At 41.9% G+C, this 18,603-nt stretch overlaps 1 protein-coding gene across 4 annotated transcripts in view; it reads left to right on the top strand.

Annotated features, from left to right (window-relative positions):
• The window catches only part of ARHGAP24 (Rho GTPase activating protein 24), a 346,470-nt gene that overhangs the window by 286,160 nt on the left and 41,707 nt on the right, over positions 1-18,603 (top strand). For 3 of the 4 annotated variants that reach the window (XM_074993675.1, XM_074993676.1, XM_074993678.1), the window contains 2 exons: positions 5,482-5,604; positions 16,406-16,613. In XM_074993675.1, coding sequence (XP_074849776.1) covers positions 5,482-5,604; positions 16,406-16,613 — 331 coding nt within the window. Of the gene's footprint in view, positions 1-5,481; positions 5,605-10,918; positions 11,806-16,405; positions 16,614-18,603 lie in introns of those variants that run through there. The other variant, XM_074993677.1, reaches the window with a different exon arrangement.

The following is an 18,603-nucleotide window of genomic DNA, read 5'->3' as shown; positions in this document are numbered from 1 at the left end:
AACTCAGAGTGCGCAAGAAAGGTTTGGACTCCTGGAATGGGTTGATTCCTTGGCGAGAGGGAAGTGAGGGGATGCAAATGGAGATTAGATATATTTTTGCTGTCTATTGTAATTTACAAGAGCGGCATAATTCCACATACTGCTTGGATCAAAGTTAGATGAAACAGCAAAAGTAGTAGCCTCGCGTACACAGAATCAACAGCTCCTGTCACAACTTATTCCACACCACTCAGTCCACAACTTCTTGGAAAGAGTCCCCCATGTCTCCAACCTTAAAACCCTACTGCAAGGCGGTGTCTTTGGCTGTTACTTAAGTGATTCAGAACCACCATCATCTTGGAGTAGTTATGAAAACAAAAAAGCAGTCAAGTAGCACTTTAAAGACTAACAGAATAATTCATTATGTGAGCTTCCATGGGACAGACCCACTGTTTCAGACCATCTGTCTCTTTGTTCTTTGAGCCATGGTCACCTGAGACACCGATGAATGGCTCGGCATCGTCTGTTCTAAAGCAAGACCTTGAAATTAGACTTTTTTTTTAGACTCTGCCCAGCTGTAAGGTAACCATATTTCCCTGTACTGAATCTGGGACACCTGGTAAAATTATTTGTATTCAAGTAAAATGAACAACAATCAATCATACAAGTATTCAAATTAAAATCAAGATGACTGAGCTCTAGTTACAAAGAAATATTATGTCATTAGATCTTTTTTATTTACCTTACCTTTAAGGCTGCAGGGTTCACACGTACCCTCCCTTCTTTCCCACGCATTTTGAGAGGTCACACACATTCACAATCCTATGCACTTCTATCACATGGGGGTGGGGCGGTAACTGACTGACACAACTCTCCCTGCCTGGCACTCTCTGTCTTCTATATCTGGCTGGGCCCCCAGAATGGACCTGCCTTTCTTGGTACCTGGCGCTGTATCTTCCTGAGGTAGCATGTGGGGTCACACGCCCACCCAGCCCAGACTTCAGCCAGAGTTCACTAGAATGGGGCCAGCAGTAGCCTTTTGGCACTGTGTGGGAAGGAAGGGGCAGCTGCTTCCAGCTGTAGGGAAGGATGCACGAATAGGATGACCTGGCCTGTGACTTTGCGAAGCTCTTTTTTTTGCTGCCTCACCCCGTCTGCTGCATGAGGCTAATAGCAGCTTGTCCCTTCCTGCTCATACGGGGTTAAAAGGCAGCTAACACCTTCAGGCTGCTGCTGGCCACTGATATAACCCAGCTGTCTCCTGCCCCCCAGCTACAGAACAGTATAGGATGCATTCCACATTGGGGTCCAAGGAATTGACTGCAGAGGCTTCAGTGAATACAGGCAGAGTGGTGGCTCAGCACAGATGGTGCCTAGGCAATGGAGCTGATGAAGTGGGTCTTTGCCCATGAAAGCTTATGCTCCGAAAAAATCTATTAGTCTATAAGGTGCTACAGGACTTGTCGTTGCTTTTGTGATTACACTGCAGCACTTCGGACAGATGTCACTGTTGGAAGAGACTTCCCAACAAACTTCTGTTAACACACAACAGCCAATCGGAAGGGTGCTCTGCTTTGTCAATAAAGCAGCTAGGCTGCCCAGCCGCTCTCTCAACAAAACACGCACCTGGAAGCACAGCAGACAGTACGGCCCATTGTCCTGGATGCCCTGTCTGTCGAGAGAAAGCCCCCAAGCTGTCAACAACATGCGCTCTTTCTCACCTGGGAGAGGCAGAAGGTTGTGGGCGGAAATGCCAACTTTTCTTGACATACTTTCACCAAAACGCATTTTGTGTGTGGATGTTCCACCAGTTTGGTTGACAAAACCCTGCTATATAACCCCTGGATACTGTATGTCTCTTCCAGTCATCTGCAGAAGAGAGTCTTACCTATGAAAGCTCACGACCTAATCAATTTGTTAGTCTCTAAGATGCTACAGGACTATTTGTTATTTGTGAAGCTACAGACTTAATATCTCTATCCCTCTTAGAAGATGTATTATGATTTGTGTGCACAAGTGACAGAGTTAAGGGTGCATGTGCAGCCACGCTAAATTGTTGGCATCGAGCAACATTTTCAAAATTTGGCTGTCTAATGGGCATTTTCAGAGATTCTGATCACCTGAAACTTCTCTTGAAATAATTATTTTCTGAATTTTACGTGTATCCTCTGAGCAGTTTTGATTCTCAGGGTTTACCTGTATTTAAATATTATCCCAACATACACTGGCACTTAGTTCTGCACCTAACCAATGAATTCCAGTGTATGTACAAATATATATATTTTTAAGCATCATACAGACTTGTAGCACTATATCAATAAGAATTGTTTCATGGGGAAGCTAAGCATAAAAGGCCCAATACTGCAGCACACAAAGGATGGATCAAACATCAAGAGACAGATCCTCAACTGGTGTAAATGCCTTTGACCTCAGTGAAACTTTGCTAATTTTCTGTAACTGAGCATCTGACCATACTATGGCAGCTGTCCAGACCTTTACAATAACAAGAAAGTTACTGTAAGCATCCAAAATCAGAAGGGTTTTGTGTTAGTTGTATGTTCTAGTGCTTCTAGTTGTAAATTGTTGCAACTTTCCTTTCTGAGAGCTAATTGTCTTCTCCATATTTGGAATACATTTTAAAGTTTGTCTGTTACCTTTTGGTGGAAGGAGATTCAGATTAGGGGGTTGTTCATATTTGCAGTGTTCCTACAAATGTTTGTTATTCTCCTTTGCATTTTGCATGGGTATCAAAAGGTTTCAGCAACTTGAAGTGTTTCAGCCCATTTTCCGTCCAAATTCCTTTCAGGTGATTACCTTCTGCCTATGTGCAAGAAACTTCCCACCTTTTCCTTCTCCTTTCACCTTCATACTTTATTCTTCACTCCCTCTCCTAGGCTATGTCCAGATTAAAACGATTTGTCAACAGATGTTTTTGTCCGAAGATATTTTGTGACAAAACTTCTGACAACAGATGATGTCTAGACTGCCAAAGCGGATTGAAACGTGATCCGCACTGTCGACAGAGAGCAGCTAGACTTCCTGGCCACTCTATCAGTAAAACAGTCAACCAGAAGCACAGCAGACAAGGTTGCCTGATGTCCCGGAGGCCCTTTCTGTTGACAGAGGAGCCCCCGGTCTCTCCAGACAGGCTTTTTATTGACAGATCTTTGCTGACAGAGGTGTTCTTCCTCATGGGAAGCGGGTATGGCTGTCAACAAAATTGCTACATTCTGTCAAATTACTGTTGACAGAATGCCCTTGGGAAGCTGGACACTCCTTGGGTTTTGTCAACAAAGTGGCCATTTTGTCAACAAAACACTCTTCTCTAGATATTGCTTTGTTAAACACAACATATGTTCCAGTTTAGAAATGGTCTGAATTTCAGTGCTAGGTGAAATGTAAAATACTTTACATTCTTTAGGAAGAAGATCTCTCAATAAATAAAGTAGTTTGCAAGGAGTAAATGCGGAATATTGTAATGTGTTGGTTTTTAGGGAGTTTGTTTATTTTAGGGAGTTGTTTATTTTTGTTTAAATCAAGTAACAAATCTCCAGAAGATATGTATTATGTTCAATACCCAGTCCATATATTTTGGATAAACAGTTCAGGTTGGCTCTGAATCTCAGCAGGGGCTTAAGACAATTCTTAGAGAGATTCAGGATTTAAATTTGGGATTGCCTGTAATCATGCCTGTTTCTCAGGAGATTGCAGCCCCAGGTGAAGTAAATATCATGGACCAGCTCATGCAGTGAGATTTGCTGCCTCTTGAATGACGGACCATTTGACCTGTTCTTAAAAGATTTCTACTTATCCAGATCTCCTGGAAGGCCAAAATGAGAACAGACCTTTTGAACTTTTGCATTAGACCCAAAAATAAAAAAAGATGAGTTCCTAATTTTGGTTCTAGAAAAATGGGCTTTGATCTGGACCCTGGAATCCAATATCTGGCCTCTGACCACCATTGATTTTTGAAGTGATTTCATGTGCAAAGGTGGAATTTCGGCACATTCTAACAAACTCTTGCATCATTCCTATGTTTTGGTTTTGCCACTGACCTAAAACGAGAAGAGGTTTCCTTTCATTTGTGGTGCTTTTCTCGCTGTTTTTTAAATTTTTCTCTGCTTGTGCAGTAAGTATAAGGCATTGATCCTGTTTGATTGACATTGGGGTATCAAATAAGAATCAACATCAGACATTAAACACCAACACAATTCCCAGAGATGAAGTACCAAGTGAGAAGCAGCAATAAGAAGCAATAGTGCTTTATTACTTTTCCCCCACTGCAGCCTGGAACACACTGAAGCAGCTGTCATTTGAAATTAGTGCTAGGACTGTTCCTGGCTGAGCAATGGTGACGGAGCAGACTGTTGCTGCATATTCTGTAAACCTTTCCTTGGGCAAAACTAATAATAAATACTTCAGTTTTAGAATGACACTTCTGTGCCTATCTCATCTGGTAGTTTAATGGGTCGAAATGTATCTTATTCCAGTTCCATGCAATGTTTAAAGAAGTGACATGTACCCTTTCTGCACCCTATGTTCTCCCATTGAGTAAGTGAGTGGGAAGGAGGAAGACTGACAGCTGTTCTTTCTCATGCTTTAGCTACCCTCCAACTAGCCAAAAGGAAGGTGGTGGTTCTTATGCAGCCAAATTACTAATGCTGAAAAGTGAGAGAGACTGTAAGGAATTTTTAAGAGCCTGATTTTCCACTGTCTTCTCTCATCATATCCATCTGTGCAGAGTTTGCGTAGAATGTGCTTGCTGTACAGCTGTGTAAATGAAACAAGATGCAAGGCCATATAGAATTAGGAGGTCCATTTTCTGTGCCTGTGAATTTGGTTGGTGACTCAGAATATTATCAAAAATGAAACTTTGCATATTCATTCTCTGTAATAAAGTATCAGCTCTGCTCCTCATTCAGGAACTATTCTGTACTGACATTATGACATTTTATAGTACATAGTATTTTTAATTATTTTTCATCACTCTGAGCTCTTTGGTAGAGAAGAGTGTTCTTTATAAAGGAGTAATATTTTATTATATTTTATCATCTGCAATTAGATTCCATGGCTGCATCTATACTACATTCCCCCTTTGGAGGAGGAATGCAAATAAGAGAGATCAAAAATGCAAATGAGGCACTGATTTACAAATCTTACACTTCATTTGCATAATCTTATGTGATTGCATTTCCAGAAGAGATCTTTCTGATAGCAAAAACAGCAGTGTAGAGGGGGTTCCTTCGGGGGGGAAAAAACATTTTTGAAAGAACCCTTCTTCCTATTTTGTTTCAGGGGCCTGACTATCCACTATCAGAGAGGTGCTGCTTCATCTGTCTCCTCTGGTGGCAGTGTCAGAGACCTGGGCTGTAGATCTGCTGAAACCAAGAGCACACACTCTTGGATCCTTATGCATTGTTATAGCTTCCGGTGGTCAGTTTGGTGGTGAATTTGCCTGGGCTGGAAGGGAAAGAATTTATATGTGATTGTCTTCTGTTGCAGGAGGAGACCGAGAGCGGATGACAGCTAATCATGAAACATACCTTCTTATGGCCAGCACGCAGAATGATATGGAGGACTGGGTGAAATCCATTCGCAGGGTTATATGGGCACCTTTTGGAGGAGGTGAGTTAAGCAGAGAAAATTTAAGAGTCCCAGCAAAACATACATATGGCTTCCATAGTTGTGAGGTTAGGTTTTAGTGACAAAGAAGACAGTGAGTGAATCGGCTGCTTCAAAACAGTTATACCAGGCAGCTCCCTTTGTGTTTCCCACCATGAAAAAGGTCTCAAGGAAAATTGGTTTGTTGAAATCAATCCTTCACAGGCAGTTTGTCACCTAGCGAATAAGACAGACTGAAATATTCCCTGAGAGTCCTGTGTTAATATTGCAAATACGTATTTTCACTTTTGTACTGCACTCATCACCAAAGATTTTACCATATTTTAGAGAGAGTGACTTTCAAGAGGACCAAGAGCTCTGGCCACCGCTGCTGCTGCTACCTCAGCACCAGTAGTGGCCAGAGCTGCCGGCCCGTTCGAAATGCCAGTAGTGCTGCACTGCTGCGCCACACAGCTGTGTAAAGCCCAGCGCCACTGCCCTTGGCCCCGCCCTTTCTGCTCTTGGCCCCGCCCCTTCCTCTGTTTGCCAGCATCTGGGAATGGGCAACAAGGGATAGATCATTTGATGACTGCCTGTTCTGTTCATTCTACCTGGCACTGGCCACTGTTAGAAGACAGGATACCGGGCTAGATGGATCTTTGGTCTGACGCACCATGTCCATTATTATGTGCTACTGTGTCCATTTGAATGCCTCTTTTTTTTCCCAATGACAACCTGTGGGTGCAGCTGGCTAGAGGTGGGCCACTAGTACCACTGAGTCAGCCCTGCTGTTCTCTGTTCAGCATGCAGTCAGAAAGCACTGATTAGAGCAAGTGCACTTAGGGGACTCAGTCTCATAAACTTAACTTATCGTGAGGAGAAGAAAAAACGGTATAACGGCTTCTGAGAAGAAGGGAACACACATTTTATAAAGACATTTTTGTTAGGTCAGGGAGAGGATTCAAAACAAAAATTAACTGGGAGATACAGTGACTTAATCACCCCCCAGCACAGTTATGCACACTTTCTCAGCAACTCCTACAGCTGGCCAGTTGGCTCTAGTCCTTGTTGGTGGAGAAAGCTGTTTCACATGAGGTGAGACGAGAGGAATCTTGAGTCAATTTGGTGTCTAATTCAGTTAGTTTGTACCTGTCACAAGAACTTGGCATTGGCGGTCTCAGAAAGCCCAAAAGCTGCAGCTGACTGCTAATATTGTATAAAATGCAGTGGACGCTACTAGAAGACCTGTGCGTTGTATGCTCAAGTTCCTCCTTCAGGTTTGAAATCCTGAAAAGGCAAATGGCCCTACTCAATCTGTGCAGCCCACCTGCTGTCTTTGAAAGGCCCTTATGCTGAGAGGACCTCACTGTGCAACCTCAAATACCATTATTTTTATTTGCCAGGAAAATCTTATTGTTTATCAAGGTACAAAAGCCCTTACTTTTGCAGATGGAGGCTACTTCCCCATTAGATGAGAGCATTTGTATTTAAACCAAGGAGTTTCTGGCTTGTAACCATTGTTTGGCTGTGAAAAAATGTCTGGCACCTTAGCCATGTCACTTTGCAACAGAGAGAAACAGTTGTTGTCACACAAATCTGCTCTTATTGACTGAAAATTGCCTTTTCTCCCTATCAGTTAAATTACAGGAGGCCTAAGCCTGAAGAAGATGATCATTTGATCTTTCTAACACACTGCGCAACTACCTTCACCTTCAGTCCCAGTCATACATTTCTTACCGGGCAAAAACTTCTCAGCAGGAGGCCATTCTGGCATGGTTTCAAACATGCCTACGGTTTTGCTTGGAGATTCCTAGAGAAAATGCCCACCAAAGGGATAGTACAAGATGTTCCTACAGCCTGTAAGGAATTTGGGATCTACATAATAAGCAGGGGAGACCCCATACTCTAGATGTGATTCCCTACACAGGAAGGCTTTTCTTTTTTTTTAAAAAAAAAGAAAATCGTTCTTAAAAGGTTTGATTTTCATCTGATTTCTCTTAGCATGGCGTGGGTCAGGGGATATTTTCATTTTCTGAAATTTTACTAAAGTGAAAATTTACTTATGCTTGCAGCAGGGCTGGGTAAGATATGGCCGATGGGCCACGTCTGGCACACCAAGCTGCCAAATCCTGCCCATGGACTGCCTCAGGCATAGATTAGCCAGCTGCTGCTTTAAGCACCTTCCTTCTCCATGCAACTCTCTGCTCTGGACACCAGGAAGGGAGGGGAAACTATACAAAGCACTTGGGTCACAAAACATCTCAGTTCCTATTGGCTGGTTTGCAGTTGCTGACCAATAGGAGCTGAGAGATTTTGCTGGGAGACAGGGGCAGCGTGGGGTATCTTCCCCTCCCTTCCGCATCTGGAGCAGAAAGTGATGTGCAGCAGGGAGCAGTTTTGAACAGTTTGGGGCTGTAACAGGCAGCGAGCCAGCCTCAGGGCCCTGCAGAGCTGCTGGTCAGGAGTCATTCAGGTAAGTCTCCCAGCCACAGCCTGCCTCTGACACACCAGCACCTCCCTCCCCACAACCCTCTGCTCCCCCATGCTTGCCCCCTTATCTCACATAACCCTAACCCTCTGCCCCTCCTCCTACACCCATAACCCCTCCCAGACCATGTACCTCAATCCCCTGCCTCAAGTTGCAACCCCTCTGCTCTAGGTTCCAACCCAAACCCTTGCACTCCCTCCTGCACCCCAGTCCCCTGCCCTGGGTCACAGCCCAAACTCCTGCACCCCTTCCTGCATCCCAGACTCCTGGCCCAGGTCGTAACCGCCTCCTTCACCCAAACTCCCTCCCAGACCCCATGCCCTCTTGTGCAGCCCCGTTCCTTCCCCAAGCTCCCTTCTGCACCTAACCTCCATCCCAAGTCCCACACCTCCTCCATTAATATCATAGAAGAGCGAAGCCCCTGACCACTTTTCAAATTATTGGAGTGGCTCTCCCATCAAAATTATTGCCCACCTCGCCCTACAGTCTATTGCTTTAAGTTGTGTTAGAAGGGCCTTATATATTGAACTATAATAAGCTTAGCTTATTGTCCAACCCAAAATCACTGTAAGCTAACATGGAGATAACAAACTTGAGTGCAAACAGTGCCATTTTGAGAAGAGGGGAGCTGAGAGCCTACCTGCTAACACCATCTCAACATGAGTAATTGAACATCTTACATATATTAATGAGTTTATCCTCACGGCTCCCCTTCGAGGGAGAAAATCTCTCCATTGCGCAGGGGAGGAACTGAAGCCAGGTGTGATTGAGTGATTTATCCAAGTTAGTACCTGAGGTTTGTAACAGAGATGGAATTAGAACCTTGATGAACTGAATCCAAGTCTGGCACCTTAAACACTAGACTCTCCTTCCATTTAGGAAGTAAGATGGGCTCTGGTGAGGCTTGATTTACATGTGAAAACTATTGGGTGCATTCCAGAAGCTGCCCTGGTATTGTTGTCATGAAGGTAATGTTTAGTGCCACCTATCCATGCAAATGCAGAGTTGAACATGAGGCTTGTTTGTTTTTCATAAATCCAATTAAGACTTGGGAATGGCGGGAGGCTATCATTATTTGTTTGAATTAATTATTAATTGAATCATTTTAATTCAACTTCTGGTTTTTGTAAATGCCATTTTCATGTTGGCCTTCTTGAGCAAATATGTTAACTCTACAAGGAGTCTTACGCTTGGGGGCACATTACTGGGAATCATGAGGAAAGTGATTGTGAGTAGTCCTGGCCAGAAAACAACAATTCTATTGCCAGAAAACTTTTGAGGCTCTGAAAATTGTTTCCATTGAATATGGGTCCCCAAAAACTAGGTCAGTGCCCTGACAACCAAGGTTTTGGCTATGCTGCATGAACACACTCTAAGTATCTCCATTCTGAGAAGCCTTCCGAAGAGAATTCTGATTGTGACGCAAAGACTCATAGGGATCTCAAGAAGTGTCCTGGGGCTAGGGAACATTTGGGAATTGCACCTATTTGTTTAACTGATTCTCATTTAATCTATTACTGTTGGAATGCCAAAAGACCTAATTGTGTCTCTTTGGCTGTTTTGTGACAATATGCACCTCATCAGTAAAATATGCCAGAACCAACTTGAAACAGTCTGCCTTTGCTGAATAAAGGTCCTTATTAACATCATCATCATCATTGTTATTAATGGACTTGCTACCTCATCCAATAGGCGTGCCTAACACTTCACAGACAAATTAAGTATAAGTAACCAGATTCTCAGCTGGCGTAAATTAACATTGACTTCAGTGATTGACGTCACATGAGAGAGTGACTCAGTTTGTTCTCTCAGAGTTTTTAATTATGTTATTTAGTTAGCCAGATTTAGGCAATAATTTAAAAAAATCCTAAAAATATCAAACGCTGTAGGTCTCCTAACAATTAATTAGATTTACAACCACATAACGTCAATCAACCAGCAGCATAAAAATAATCATACACAAGAAACAAATTAACTCAGCCAACCAATTAATCAAAAGCAAATACGTGCATTTTAGTCCTGCTGCCTAAAGTTAGGACAAAATACAGTGTGTCTTGCCCAAATTGTTAGCTTGAAGCAAAACATATTAGTTTTATGTAAAAATCACAATTTTCTGAGAATTATAAACAAGTTTTACATGTATTCCACAGGTGTTTCTGCATGTAAGCATGAGCACTGTTAAACCACACATATTTAGGGACTGACTGATGATTGGAGTGATATCCTGGTCATGGAACAAACAGATGTATAAATAATTAACCAGATCATTAAACTGTCATTTGTTAACTGGTACTAGGAAAGAAAAAAACAAGGGGGCTACCAAGGTGCTCTGTAGGAGATTGTTTTTGAAGGGAAGAGCAGGAAGAATACTAAGAACAGTCTTTAAAATAAATAAATAAATAAATAAATCAGCCACAACTTATAATGCCTGTTTGCACATGAAATTCCTTTCTTGATTAGATTACAAAGGCATTTTTTTAAAGAAAGCAAAGGTCTGCTCTTTGATTGCAGAGCTTAAAAACTGAAATAATGGAAAAGAAAGAGGTCAAGGGGAAGAAGAAACAACAGAATTTAAAAGTGGGGAAGGGGGTGAGGCAGAGTGAGGGTTGGAGCCTCTTGAAAGCCAGAAGAACTGAGCTTTTACTGCCTGTTAAGCTGGCACACGTGACAGTGGCTTGAAGTCAACTCAAAGTCAAAAAAAAAAATCAAGGTTGCAGCAACTCCCTCCTTCACATTGTTATGCTTGCACCTGCTGCATGTGACTGGCTGGAGCAGAAGGCAGCAGCAGCAGCCACAGCAGCTGCATTTGTAACACCTCTAATGAGAATAGAAGTAAAGGGAGGGAATGAGCAAAGCGTCACCCGTGTGGAAGCTTGTATCCTTCAGCAGATCTCAAGGACCTACAGCCAACACCGCTGCTTCTGAGGCCTCTCTCCCACAAGAGCTGCTGGTAGTTTGAAGGTAACAAAACAACTGAAAAGCCCACAAGAACATTAGAAAGGGAGGTGGGTACGGAGGTCGGCACTTTGAATAGAATCCATTATGGACAGAGTGTCTTTCGGGCAAAGGTGCCGTTATTTTTCTTCCCTGTTTCTGGAGCTAAAAGGAGCTGGCAAGGAGTATCCTGGAGAAATTTTCCGGAGCCTCTCTGTCATTGTTCTCTTTTCCCCCCCCATGCATCAGGATGTGCTGACATTTTCAAGTGGAATTTGAGCCCCCCCCCCATTAACTCCCCCACCCGTTCCAGCTGACAGGAAGATCTTCCCCCTCCCCTCAGTACATACCCCCTCTTCCACAGACACTTCCATCTGAATAGAAGATGAATCTTTTGGCTGAAAATCTTCTGTTGCGACATTGCATTGTAGCCGGTTGTCTCACCACAGGGAAAAAAAAATGAAAAGGAAATAAAAAGACAGAAGGAAATTCTTCCAAAAGCAGAATCAAAGCAGTGAATGTAACAAAAAAGCCTCCACTACACGGTCTAGAAGATCACAAACAACCAACTTTTTAAGAAAACGCACCATTAAAAACCCTGATCAATCAATAACAACGAACAGTCAGTCAGTTTTGTGGATGTCGCTTGCAAAGGAGAGCTTTGCCTTGATACTGGTCTCCGGCCTGTATGATGCCTGAAGATAGAAATGCTGGAGTACGCACCTCAGGGGCCTTAGCATCGGCTCCTTTCATTCCTAAAACTACCTATAGGAGAATTAAACGGTGTTTTAGTTTTCGCAAAGGTATGTACAACTAATCTCTGTGTTGTGCTTTGCTGTTAGAGCCTTTTATTCTGAGGATCGAGGATGCCATGTATTCAGCATCAATGAGAAGCCCAAAACAAAGGGCGTGAAACAATAAGAATGCTGACATTGCACGAATGATTTATTAATTTCCTTGTTCATTTGTAATTCCATGCTTTAGCATTGTCTTCTATGTATAATAATCCATGAATAGTCTGATGGAGTGAGGCAGAAAAAATTCATTTTATGATGCATCAGAGTAACTCTGAACTAAAAATCACAGGGGTAAGGGAGTTGAACTTGACACATCGAGGGTCAGCCACTAGATTTGCAAAATTGGAAGAATAAGTCCGATAAACACTCATTCTTGCGTGAGGGGTGGGGATGAAAGAATTTATATCCGTTCAGGTATCCAAACCCATGGAAATCTGACACACGCATTGCGCTGTTGCATGTCATCGCTTTGCTTTGTTTAATCCTGGTTCACTGCAGCTTGTACTCCCATTTTGCACCAGCTGCAAATACATTATTAAAAAAGCAGTTTTAATTCTGTGTTGCATGAGATCCAACTGATTAAAGCATGGTAACTGCGGAGATATGGCTGGCGTTCAAAATGCATCTGCAGGTGAAGCTGGAAGGGGGGAAACATCTGAGCAGAGGTGACACAGAAGTGGAGTCACAGTGCTGAAAAAATAACTCTTGGATGAAAGAAAAGAAACTTTGTCTTTGGGAATCTGAGAACAAGCATATTGTGGCCGTTTTTATGCTGTTTTAGAAAACCACTGAGTGGGCATATGGAAATAAAGGATCAAATTCTCATCCCCACTCCGAGCATGCATTAAGGGCCATGCACAGAGATTAATACTATTGGAATCTTCTCTTCACCCAACTTGCAGCAACATGTAGCCTCTCCCCACACCTGGATAAAGCTGAGGCTGCAAGTTGCTACATGTAATTGGATCTGGTCCTCCCCATCGTTTGTAGAGCCCATGTCTGACCTGTTCCCCTCCTAGCCTACTTCTAATTTTCCACACAGCGTGATGTGCAACATGGGCCAATCTCTCCCAGCAAGGGTACTCTGCTGCCATGTGTGGCTGTAACAGAGTGACTCCATTGTTTTGGGGGTTTTGCCTACACAGGTAAATGTGGACAGGATATGCCCTTAAAGGAAGAAGTAGCACTTGCTATGGTACTTTCAAATCAATAAAGGCAGAGGTCTGAGTTTTTTCAGAAGTGCTGTGCAACTGTTGTAATCGCCCATGCAAATTGTGTGTCTGTGCACACAGGCAGTGCTAGGAATCCAGCCCTAGGTTTAAACATTGCTGATAATTTTTTTTTGATGAAAAATAGGAACAGTTCAGCACCTCTGAAAATCTGGTTCAGAGTGGGCATGCGGGCATACATGTCTTTGTGCATACATGTTTTGTACCTGTTGCTGTAAGCTACGTCTGCGCTACTGTCTGTCCCCTCCATGTGAGTTTAACTATTCAAGGAATGTTCAGAATTTGAGAAAAGGATTAACAGATTAATTTGCAGTTGACCTTTCCCACTTAGTGCTGCCACAGTCTTCGCATCAAGAAATGACACTTTCAGCTGTTTCAGCTCCTGTATATATTTTGAAACAACAACTCTTCTGTTTTGAAACTTTGAGTTTACAGACAGGATTAAATGATGCAGCTGGAGCCCTCGTGGTTCATTTGCACTTTTCTCAATGGACCCGTCAGCTTGTGAACATACACAAGGTCTCTTCCAAAATAAATCACTGTGGAAGTTTGTGAGCCAGATTTGCAGAATGCGGTCTGCATTGTTAGGGCTTTATCCAAATCCATTGAAGTCAATAGAAATACACCCAGTAATTTCACGGGGCTTTGTCTGGTCTTGTCTGTGATTTTATGTGCAACTAACCAGTTGCACTGGTCTAGTTAACAGACGGCTGGTTCATAAAAATGCTGTAGTTTGATGTGCAAACTGTGTACCCATACATACAACTATGCACCAGAAGGGTTCTGAAAATCTGACCCATAGACTTAAACACTGAAGAAAATAATTTAAGAACATAAGAACAGCCACACTGCATCAGACCAATGGTACATTAAGCCTAGTACTGTGTTTGCCATTAGTGGTCAATGTCAAGTGCTTCAGAGAGAATGAAAAGAATAGATGATCAGTGAGTGAACCATACCCTGTCATTGCATCCTTGACCATCTTGGGTAAAGGGCATTGATAGGCATTTATGGACTCCATGCACTTATCTAGTTCATTTTAAATCCCACTATAATTTTAGCCTTCACAAAATCCCCTGGCAATGAGTTCCACGGGTTGACTGTGGATTGTGTGAGGAAGTACTTTTATTTGTTTTTAAACCAACTGCCTATTAATTTTATTGGGTGATCCCTAGTTTTTTATGTTGTGTGAAGGAGTAAATAACACCTTTTTCACTTTCTCCCCCCGTCACAATTTTAAATCTATCATATTCACTCTTAGTTCACTGTTTGTAATTGGTGATACTAGTTTAGAGCTGGTTACAGACAACTTAATGCTATGCAGTCACCTGTTTTCAATATACTACAGCTTATGCTGTAGAAACATTTTTCCCCATTCCCTCAAAAACACTGATTCAATTCAGATTTGAAAGCCAATCCCATAAGGGGGAGAAAAGAGCAATCCAATAAATGTATCAACCCAAAATCATTTATTTTGACAATGGTGTCAGTGCAAATTTGAAACTATAAGCGTTTTAAAGAGAATTTGTCTTCTTTTGTGATTATGTAAGCAAGACCAGAACGTGAACATGGAGTGAGAAAAGCATACAGTTAATGAGATGGAGCTTATTCATATCAATTGTAGTTTCAATGGGCATGAGCTGTATTTAAATTGAAATCCACATTTTAGTCCGATTAATTTAACTTGAAAGGCATTGAATCTTCTGTTTTAGTGCAGTTGGTGAAGGGGGAACTCTTGAGAGTCTGCTCATAAAAGAGCTTTTTCATGGAAAACTTTGGACAGAGATAGCTAGAGTACTGCAGAAAACTTTACAAGACCGATGTGGAAAAATATAGATGAGTTAATTCCAGGCAAGGCAGTTCCCAGTTTCACTTCAGTTCCCAGCAGTGAGCTCCTATTTTCAACAATGGGCAGTTTCTAAAAGGGGAGAGTAATTGCTGTTGTCAATTGTGATGCGTATGTGGAAATGGAAACTAGAAATCTAAAAAGAATGGAGTTTTGTTGCAACGTTTTCCTCTTTTGGTCCAATTTGGAAACTCTGCCGCTTGAGGTATTCCCATTTCCTAGCCAGTTTCACGCCACCCCATGTGTACCAAGGACTTGCTGAATTATTCAAAAACTTAAACGTTTTCTACAATTTTCTTATATTAAATATTCAGATTTGTTTCTAGGTTTCAGGTCAGTATTTTGTCTGGCCAGCCCAAATTATCCCCAATGATAACTCCAAACTCTGCCTTGGCCTGTGAAAATTATGCTGGTTATTAGCTAAAGCTGTTGGGTGCAATCCCAAGAGCATAAGAGGGCTGAACCCTTGACTGTCCTGTGAGCGTTGTGATGGCAATTCAACAGCTTGCAGACTAAAGCAGAGAGGGAGTTGAGGAACTTCATTATACTGCCACACTGCAAGCCTTAACTCAATCAGCTCAATAAAGCACAAGCATGTTTAACCATCCAACCTTCCCACCATCCCCCTATGAAGCAAGCTAGAAACCAAAACTTTTCTTAAATAAATAAATAAATAGCATAATTGCTATGGGCTTCTAGCAGCTAGGACTTGTCTGAACACCAAACTTCATCAGGGAAGAGGTAGTTACGGCTCCAGGTCAAATTTGAAGTGAGCAAGCTTGCATTGTTGCTGTTCATAGGTTATCTGCCCTGTGCATCAATACAGGCTTTAGCTGTACCACCACCTGCTCTTTATCAATACACATCTTGTTTTTACTATAGAAAAAAATAATTGTGCTCTTTGAAGTAAATTATAGGAGTGAGTTGCCTGTGAGTACTTCACTTACAGTCTAAATCAGAGTAGCTCAGAACCAACAACTCCGGCTAAGGTCAGTAGGAGCTGCCAACTGCAGGAGCTTAAGATCTATGAAAATCTGGCCCTTTTGGAAGTTTTATCCTGTGTGCGTAAGAGTTAAAAAAAAAAAGTCATCTACTGTGGATGTGACATTAGAGCTGTTTCGGTGGCCAAGTACACTTAGCCTTGTCTCAGAGACCAAAGATGGATATCTGAAATATCTTCAGTTCTGTGCTTTAGTGACAGAGTTCTGTGTCCCTGTGTTGATTGCGCTATAGGATTTGCAGATAGTGTGTTTTTTTAAAAAGTTACAATATTGTTTACCAATGATTCATATTTTACAGTTAGGTTTTTGAACGTCATGATAAAAATGGTGGTGTATTGCTTTTAAAAAGGGCACAAGTTGTGAAATTCAGCTCTTCATCCCTGAGATTTAGGCACTGACTGCCCTTATATTTGACTACTCTGTAAGAATGGCTGGTTGTGGTACAATCCTTAGTGCACAGTCTTCCCTCTTTGTTCATTTAAATGCTGTCTTTCCCTCAACCCATTCATGTATCTCCTTATTATACATAGGTATCTTTGGACAGAAGCTGGAAGACACAGTCCGGTATGAGAAGAGATATGGGAACCGTCTGGCTCCCATGTTGGTGGAGCAATGTGTGGATTTTATTCGACTGCAAGGGTTGAAAGAGGAAGGGCTTTTTCGACTTCCAGGCCAGGCTAACCTTGTCAAAGAGTTACAGGATGCATTTGACTGTGGAGAGAAGCCATCATTTGACAGGTAAAATGCTCAAAATTCCCTCTACCTTAGGAGCATTAGACCAGAGCTTGAATGATTTAAGGTATTTTGAGATAAATGGCATTGAATCCTTCCTGAGTAGCGTGCTCTGAATCTATAAAGCTTTTCAAGACTTCCCACATTCCCAATTAACAGGCTAGTGTTGCTTCATTTCTCACTGCAACATATGATCTCAGTGTGTTTTTGGAGAAATTCCTTTTTTTTTTTAAAGTATACGTTGAACCTCTATAATTTGTCACCCTTGGAACCTGACTAGTGCCAAGCGAGAGAATTTGGCAGACCGTGGGAGGCCATATTGTCTAGCACGTTATCAGTGTTTTCACTGCTTGCTCTTAGACAACATTTATGGGTAAATTACAGCTAATTACAGCACAGAAAACTGAGAACCAGGACTGGTGGCTGTAAACAAACTTTGTGGGACCATGGAAAACTTGGTCAAACCCATGATAAATGGTTGTCCAGATAACTAAAATCATGCCGGATTATGGATGTTGTCAAACAAGAGAGTTCTGGATTACAGAGGTTCAACCTGTAGTGGCTTAATATTGATGCCAGTTAGGAAATGTATCATAAGCAATTCAGCTTAATCAAAAATATCTAGACAGCTTTGACCTTCCCACTCCTATGAATGCATTGGTGATGGGTTTTCTTATTCGGTTGCATCAAGGAAAATGATCTTTTATCATCAGCCACAGTATGGTCTGTTACCCATTGAAGTAGATGGAAGGATGAGTCTAAATTAAGGTTCATGCAAGGCTTATTTTTTTTAATCAAAAGTGATTTATTTGTAGTCCCTTGTGACAGTCAAACTTTAAATTGTTTTGAGGGTTCAGGTCAGATTAACATCTAAATGGTCAGCTGATTATCCAAAACTTATTGATCAAAAACTTATACTTTCTTTCAACACTTAATGGTCTTCACCATCAGTTAGCATCTTCACCCATATCTGTGTGCAAGGGATTGGTTTCAGAATTCGTTTCTGAAAATAACTACGTAAAAATGGCAACATGTAGCAAAGGGAGCCAAATACAGTCAGAGCTCTCTTCTCTAGTGACAAAACTTAGTGCTATTCTTTGGTACGGGCAGGATAATGAACCCCAACCTGAGCCATCAGAGAGGACTGAATCAGAGCTTGTGAGTGCGAAAAGCATGAGACCTCTTGCTTAGGAACTGGAGGGGTGCTAGTAGTAAGAGTTGGTAGAAGAGGAGATACAACATGGGGAACCAGTGGATTATACCAGTACCACTTAGGCACTGTAACTCTGGGAGAGTGACCTAGAGTCATTTCCCAACAGAATTAAATTCCAGTTGTAGGCTGGGTTGAACTTTCATTGTATTCAAATTAGATCCTTGGAAGACAAAGGAATTGCATTGGTATGATGGAGGACCTAAGCTGAGGAAGCCGATGGGAGTTGCATTTGTTCTGCAGGACATTTGACTGGTAATGGTGCCTGAGCCAAAATGAGTTAGAGCTTAACTGGAGTTTGTGGGTCTGATTGTTAGAAAATATTTTAATCCCCTCATAAAATAAATACATTTGATATGGAACTGGCGTGTCACTGTAAGTGAGAAATGCTGGGATGTAATTTCTCTGCCAGTTCTGCAGATCATGAAGATGATAGTGCACAGCAAGAACAAAGGCTATTAGTTTCATGTCAGCTTTATTGCTTTTTCAATGAAAAGTGAACGATGGGGCAAGGTTGGCTGGAAAGGGACTTGGTGGGGTTAGAACTACAGCAAATGACACTGTTAAGGGGATGAATTTTTGCATCAGAATGTAAATTTTTGTTTAGTTTATTAACTGGAAAGATATTGCAAACCTATAATGTGGGAAAATGCATGTTTTTACAGAGCCATGGGAAACCGACAGTAGCTAAACTTTCTTTGAATACATTTTTTCTTCGTCTTGTCCTTTACACTAAATGCTAAGTTGTGAGGTCTTTGGCACTAGCCATGTCCAGAGATTGCAGAT

Source organism: Carettochelys insculpta, chromosome 4 (genome assembly GCF_033958435.1).
Source record: "Carettochelys insculpta isolate YL-2023 chromosome 4, ASM3395843v1, whole genome shotgun sequence".
In the NCBI taxonomy this organism is placed as follows: domain Eukaryota; kingdom Metazoa; phylum Chordata; order Testudines; family Carettochelyidae; genus Carettochelys; species Carettochelys insculpta.
The sequence above is the reverse complement of the archived record's forward strand: the minus strand, read 5'-3'. Positions and strand labels throughout refer to the sequence as shown.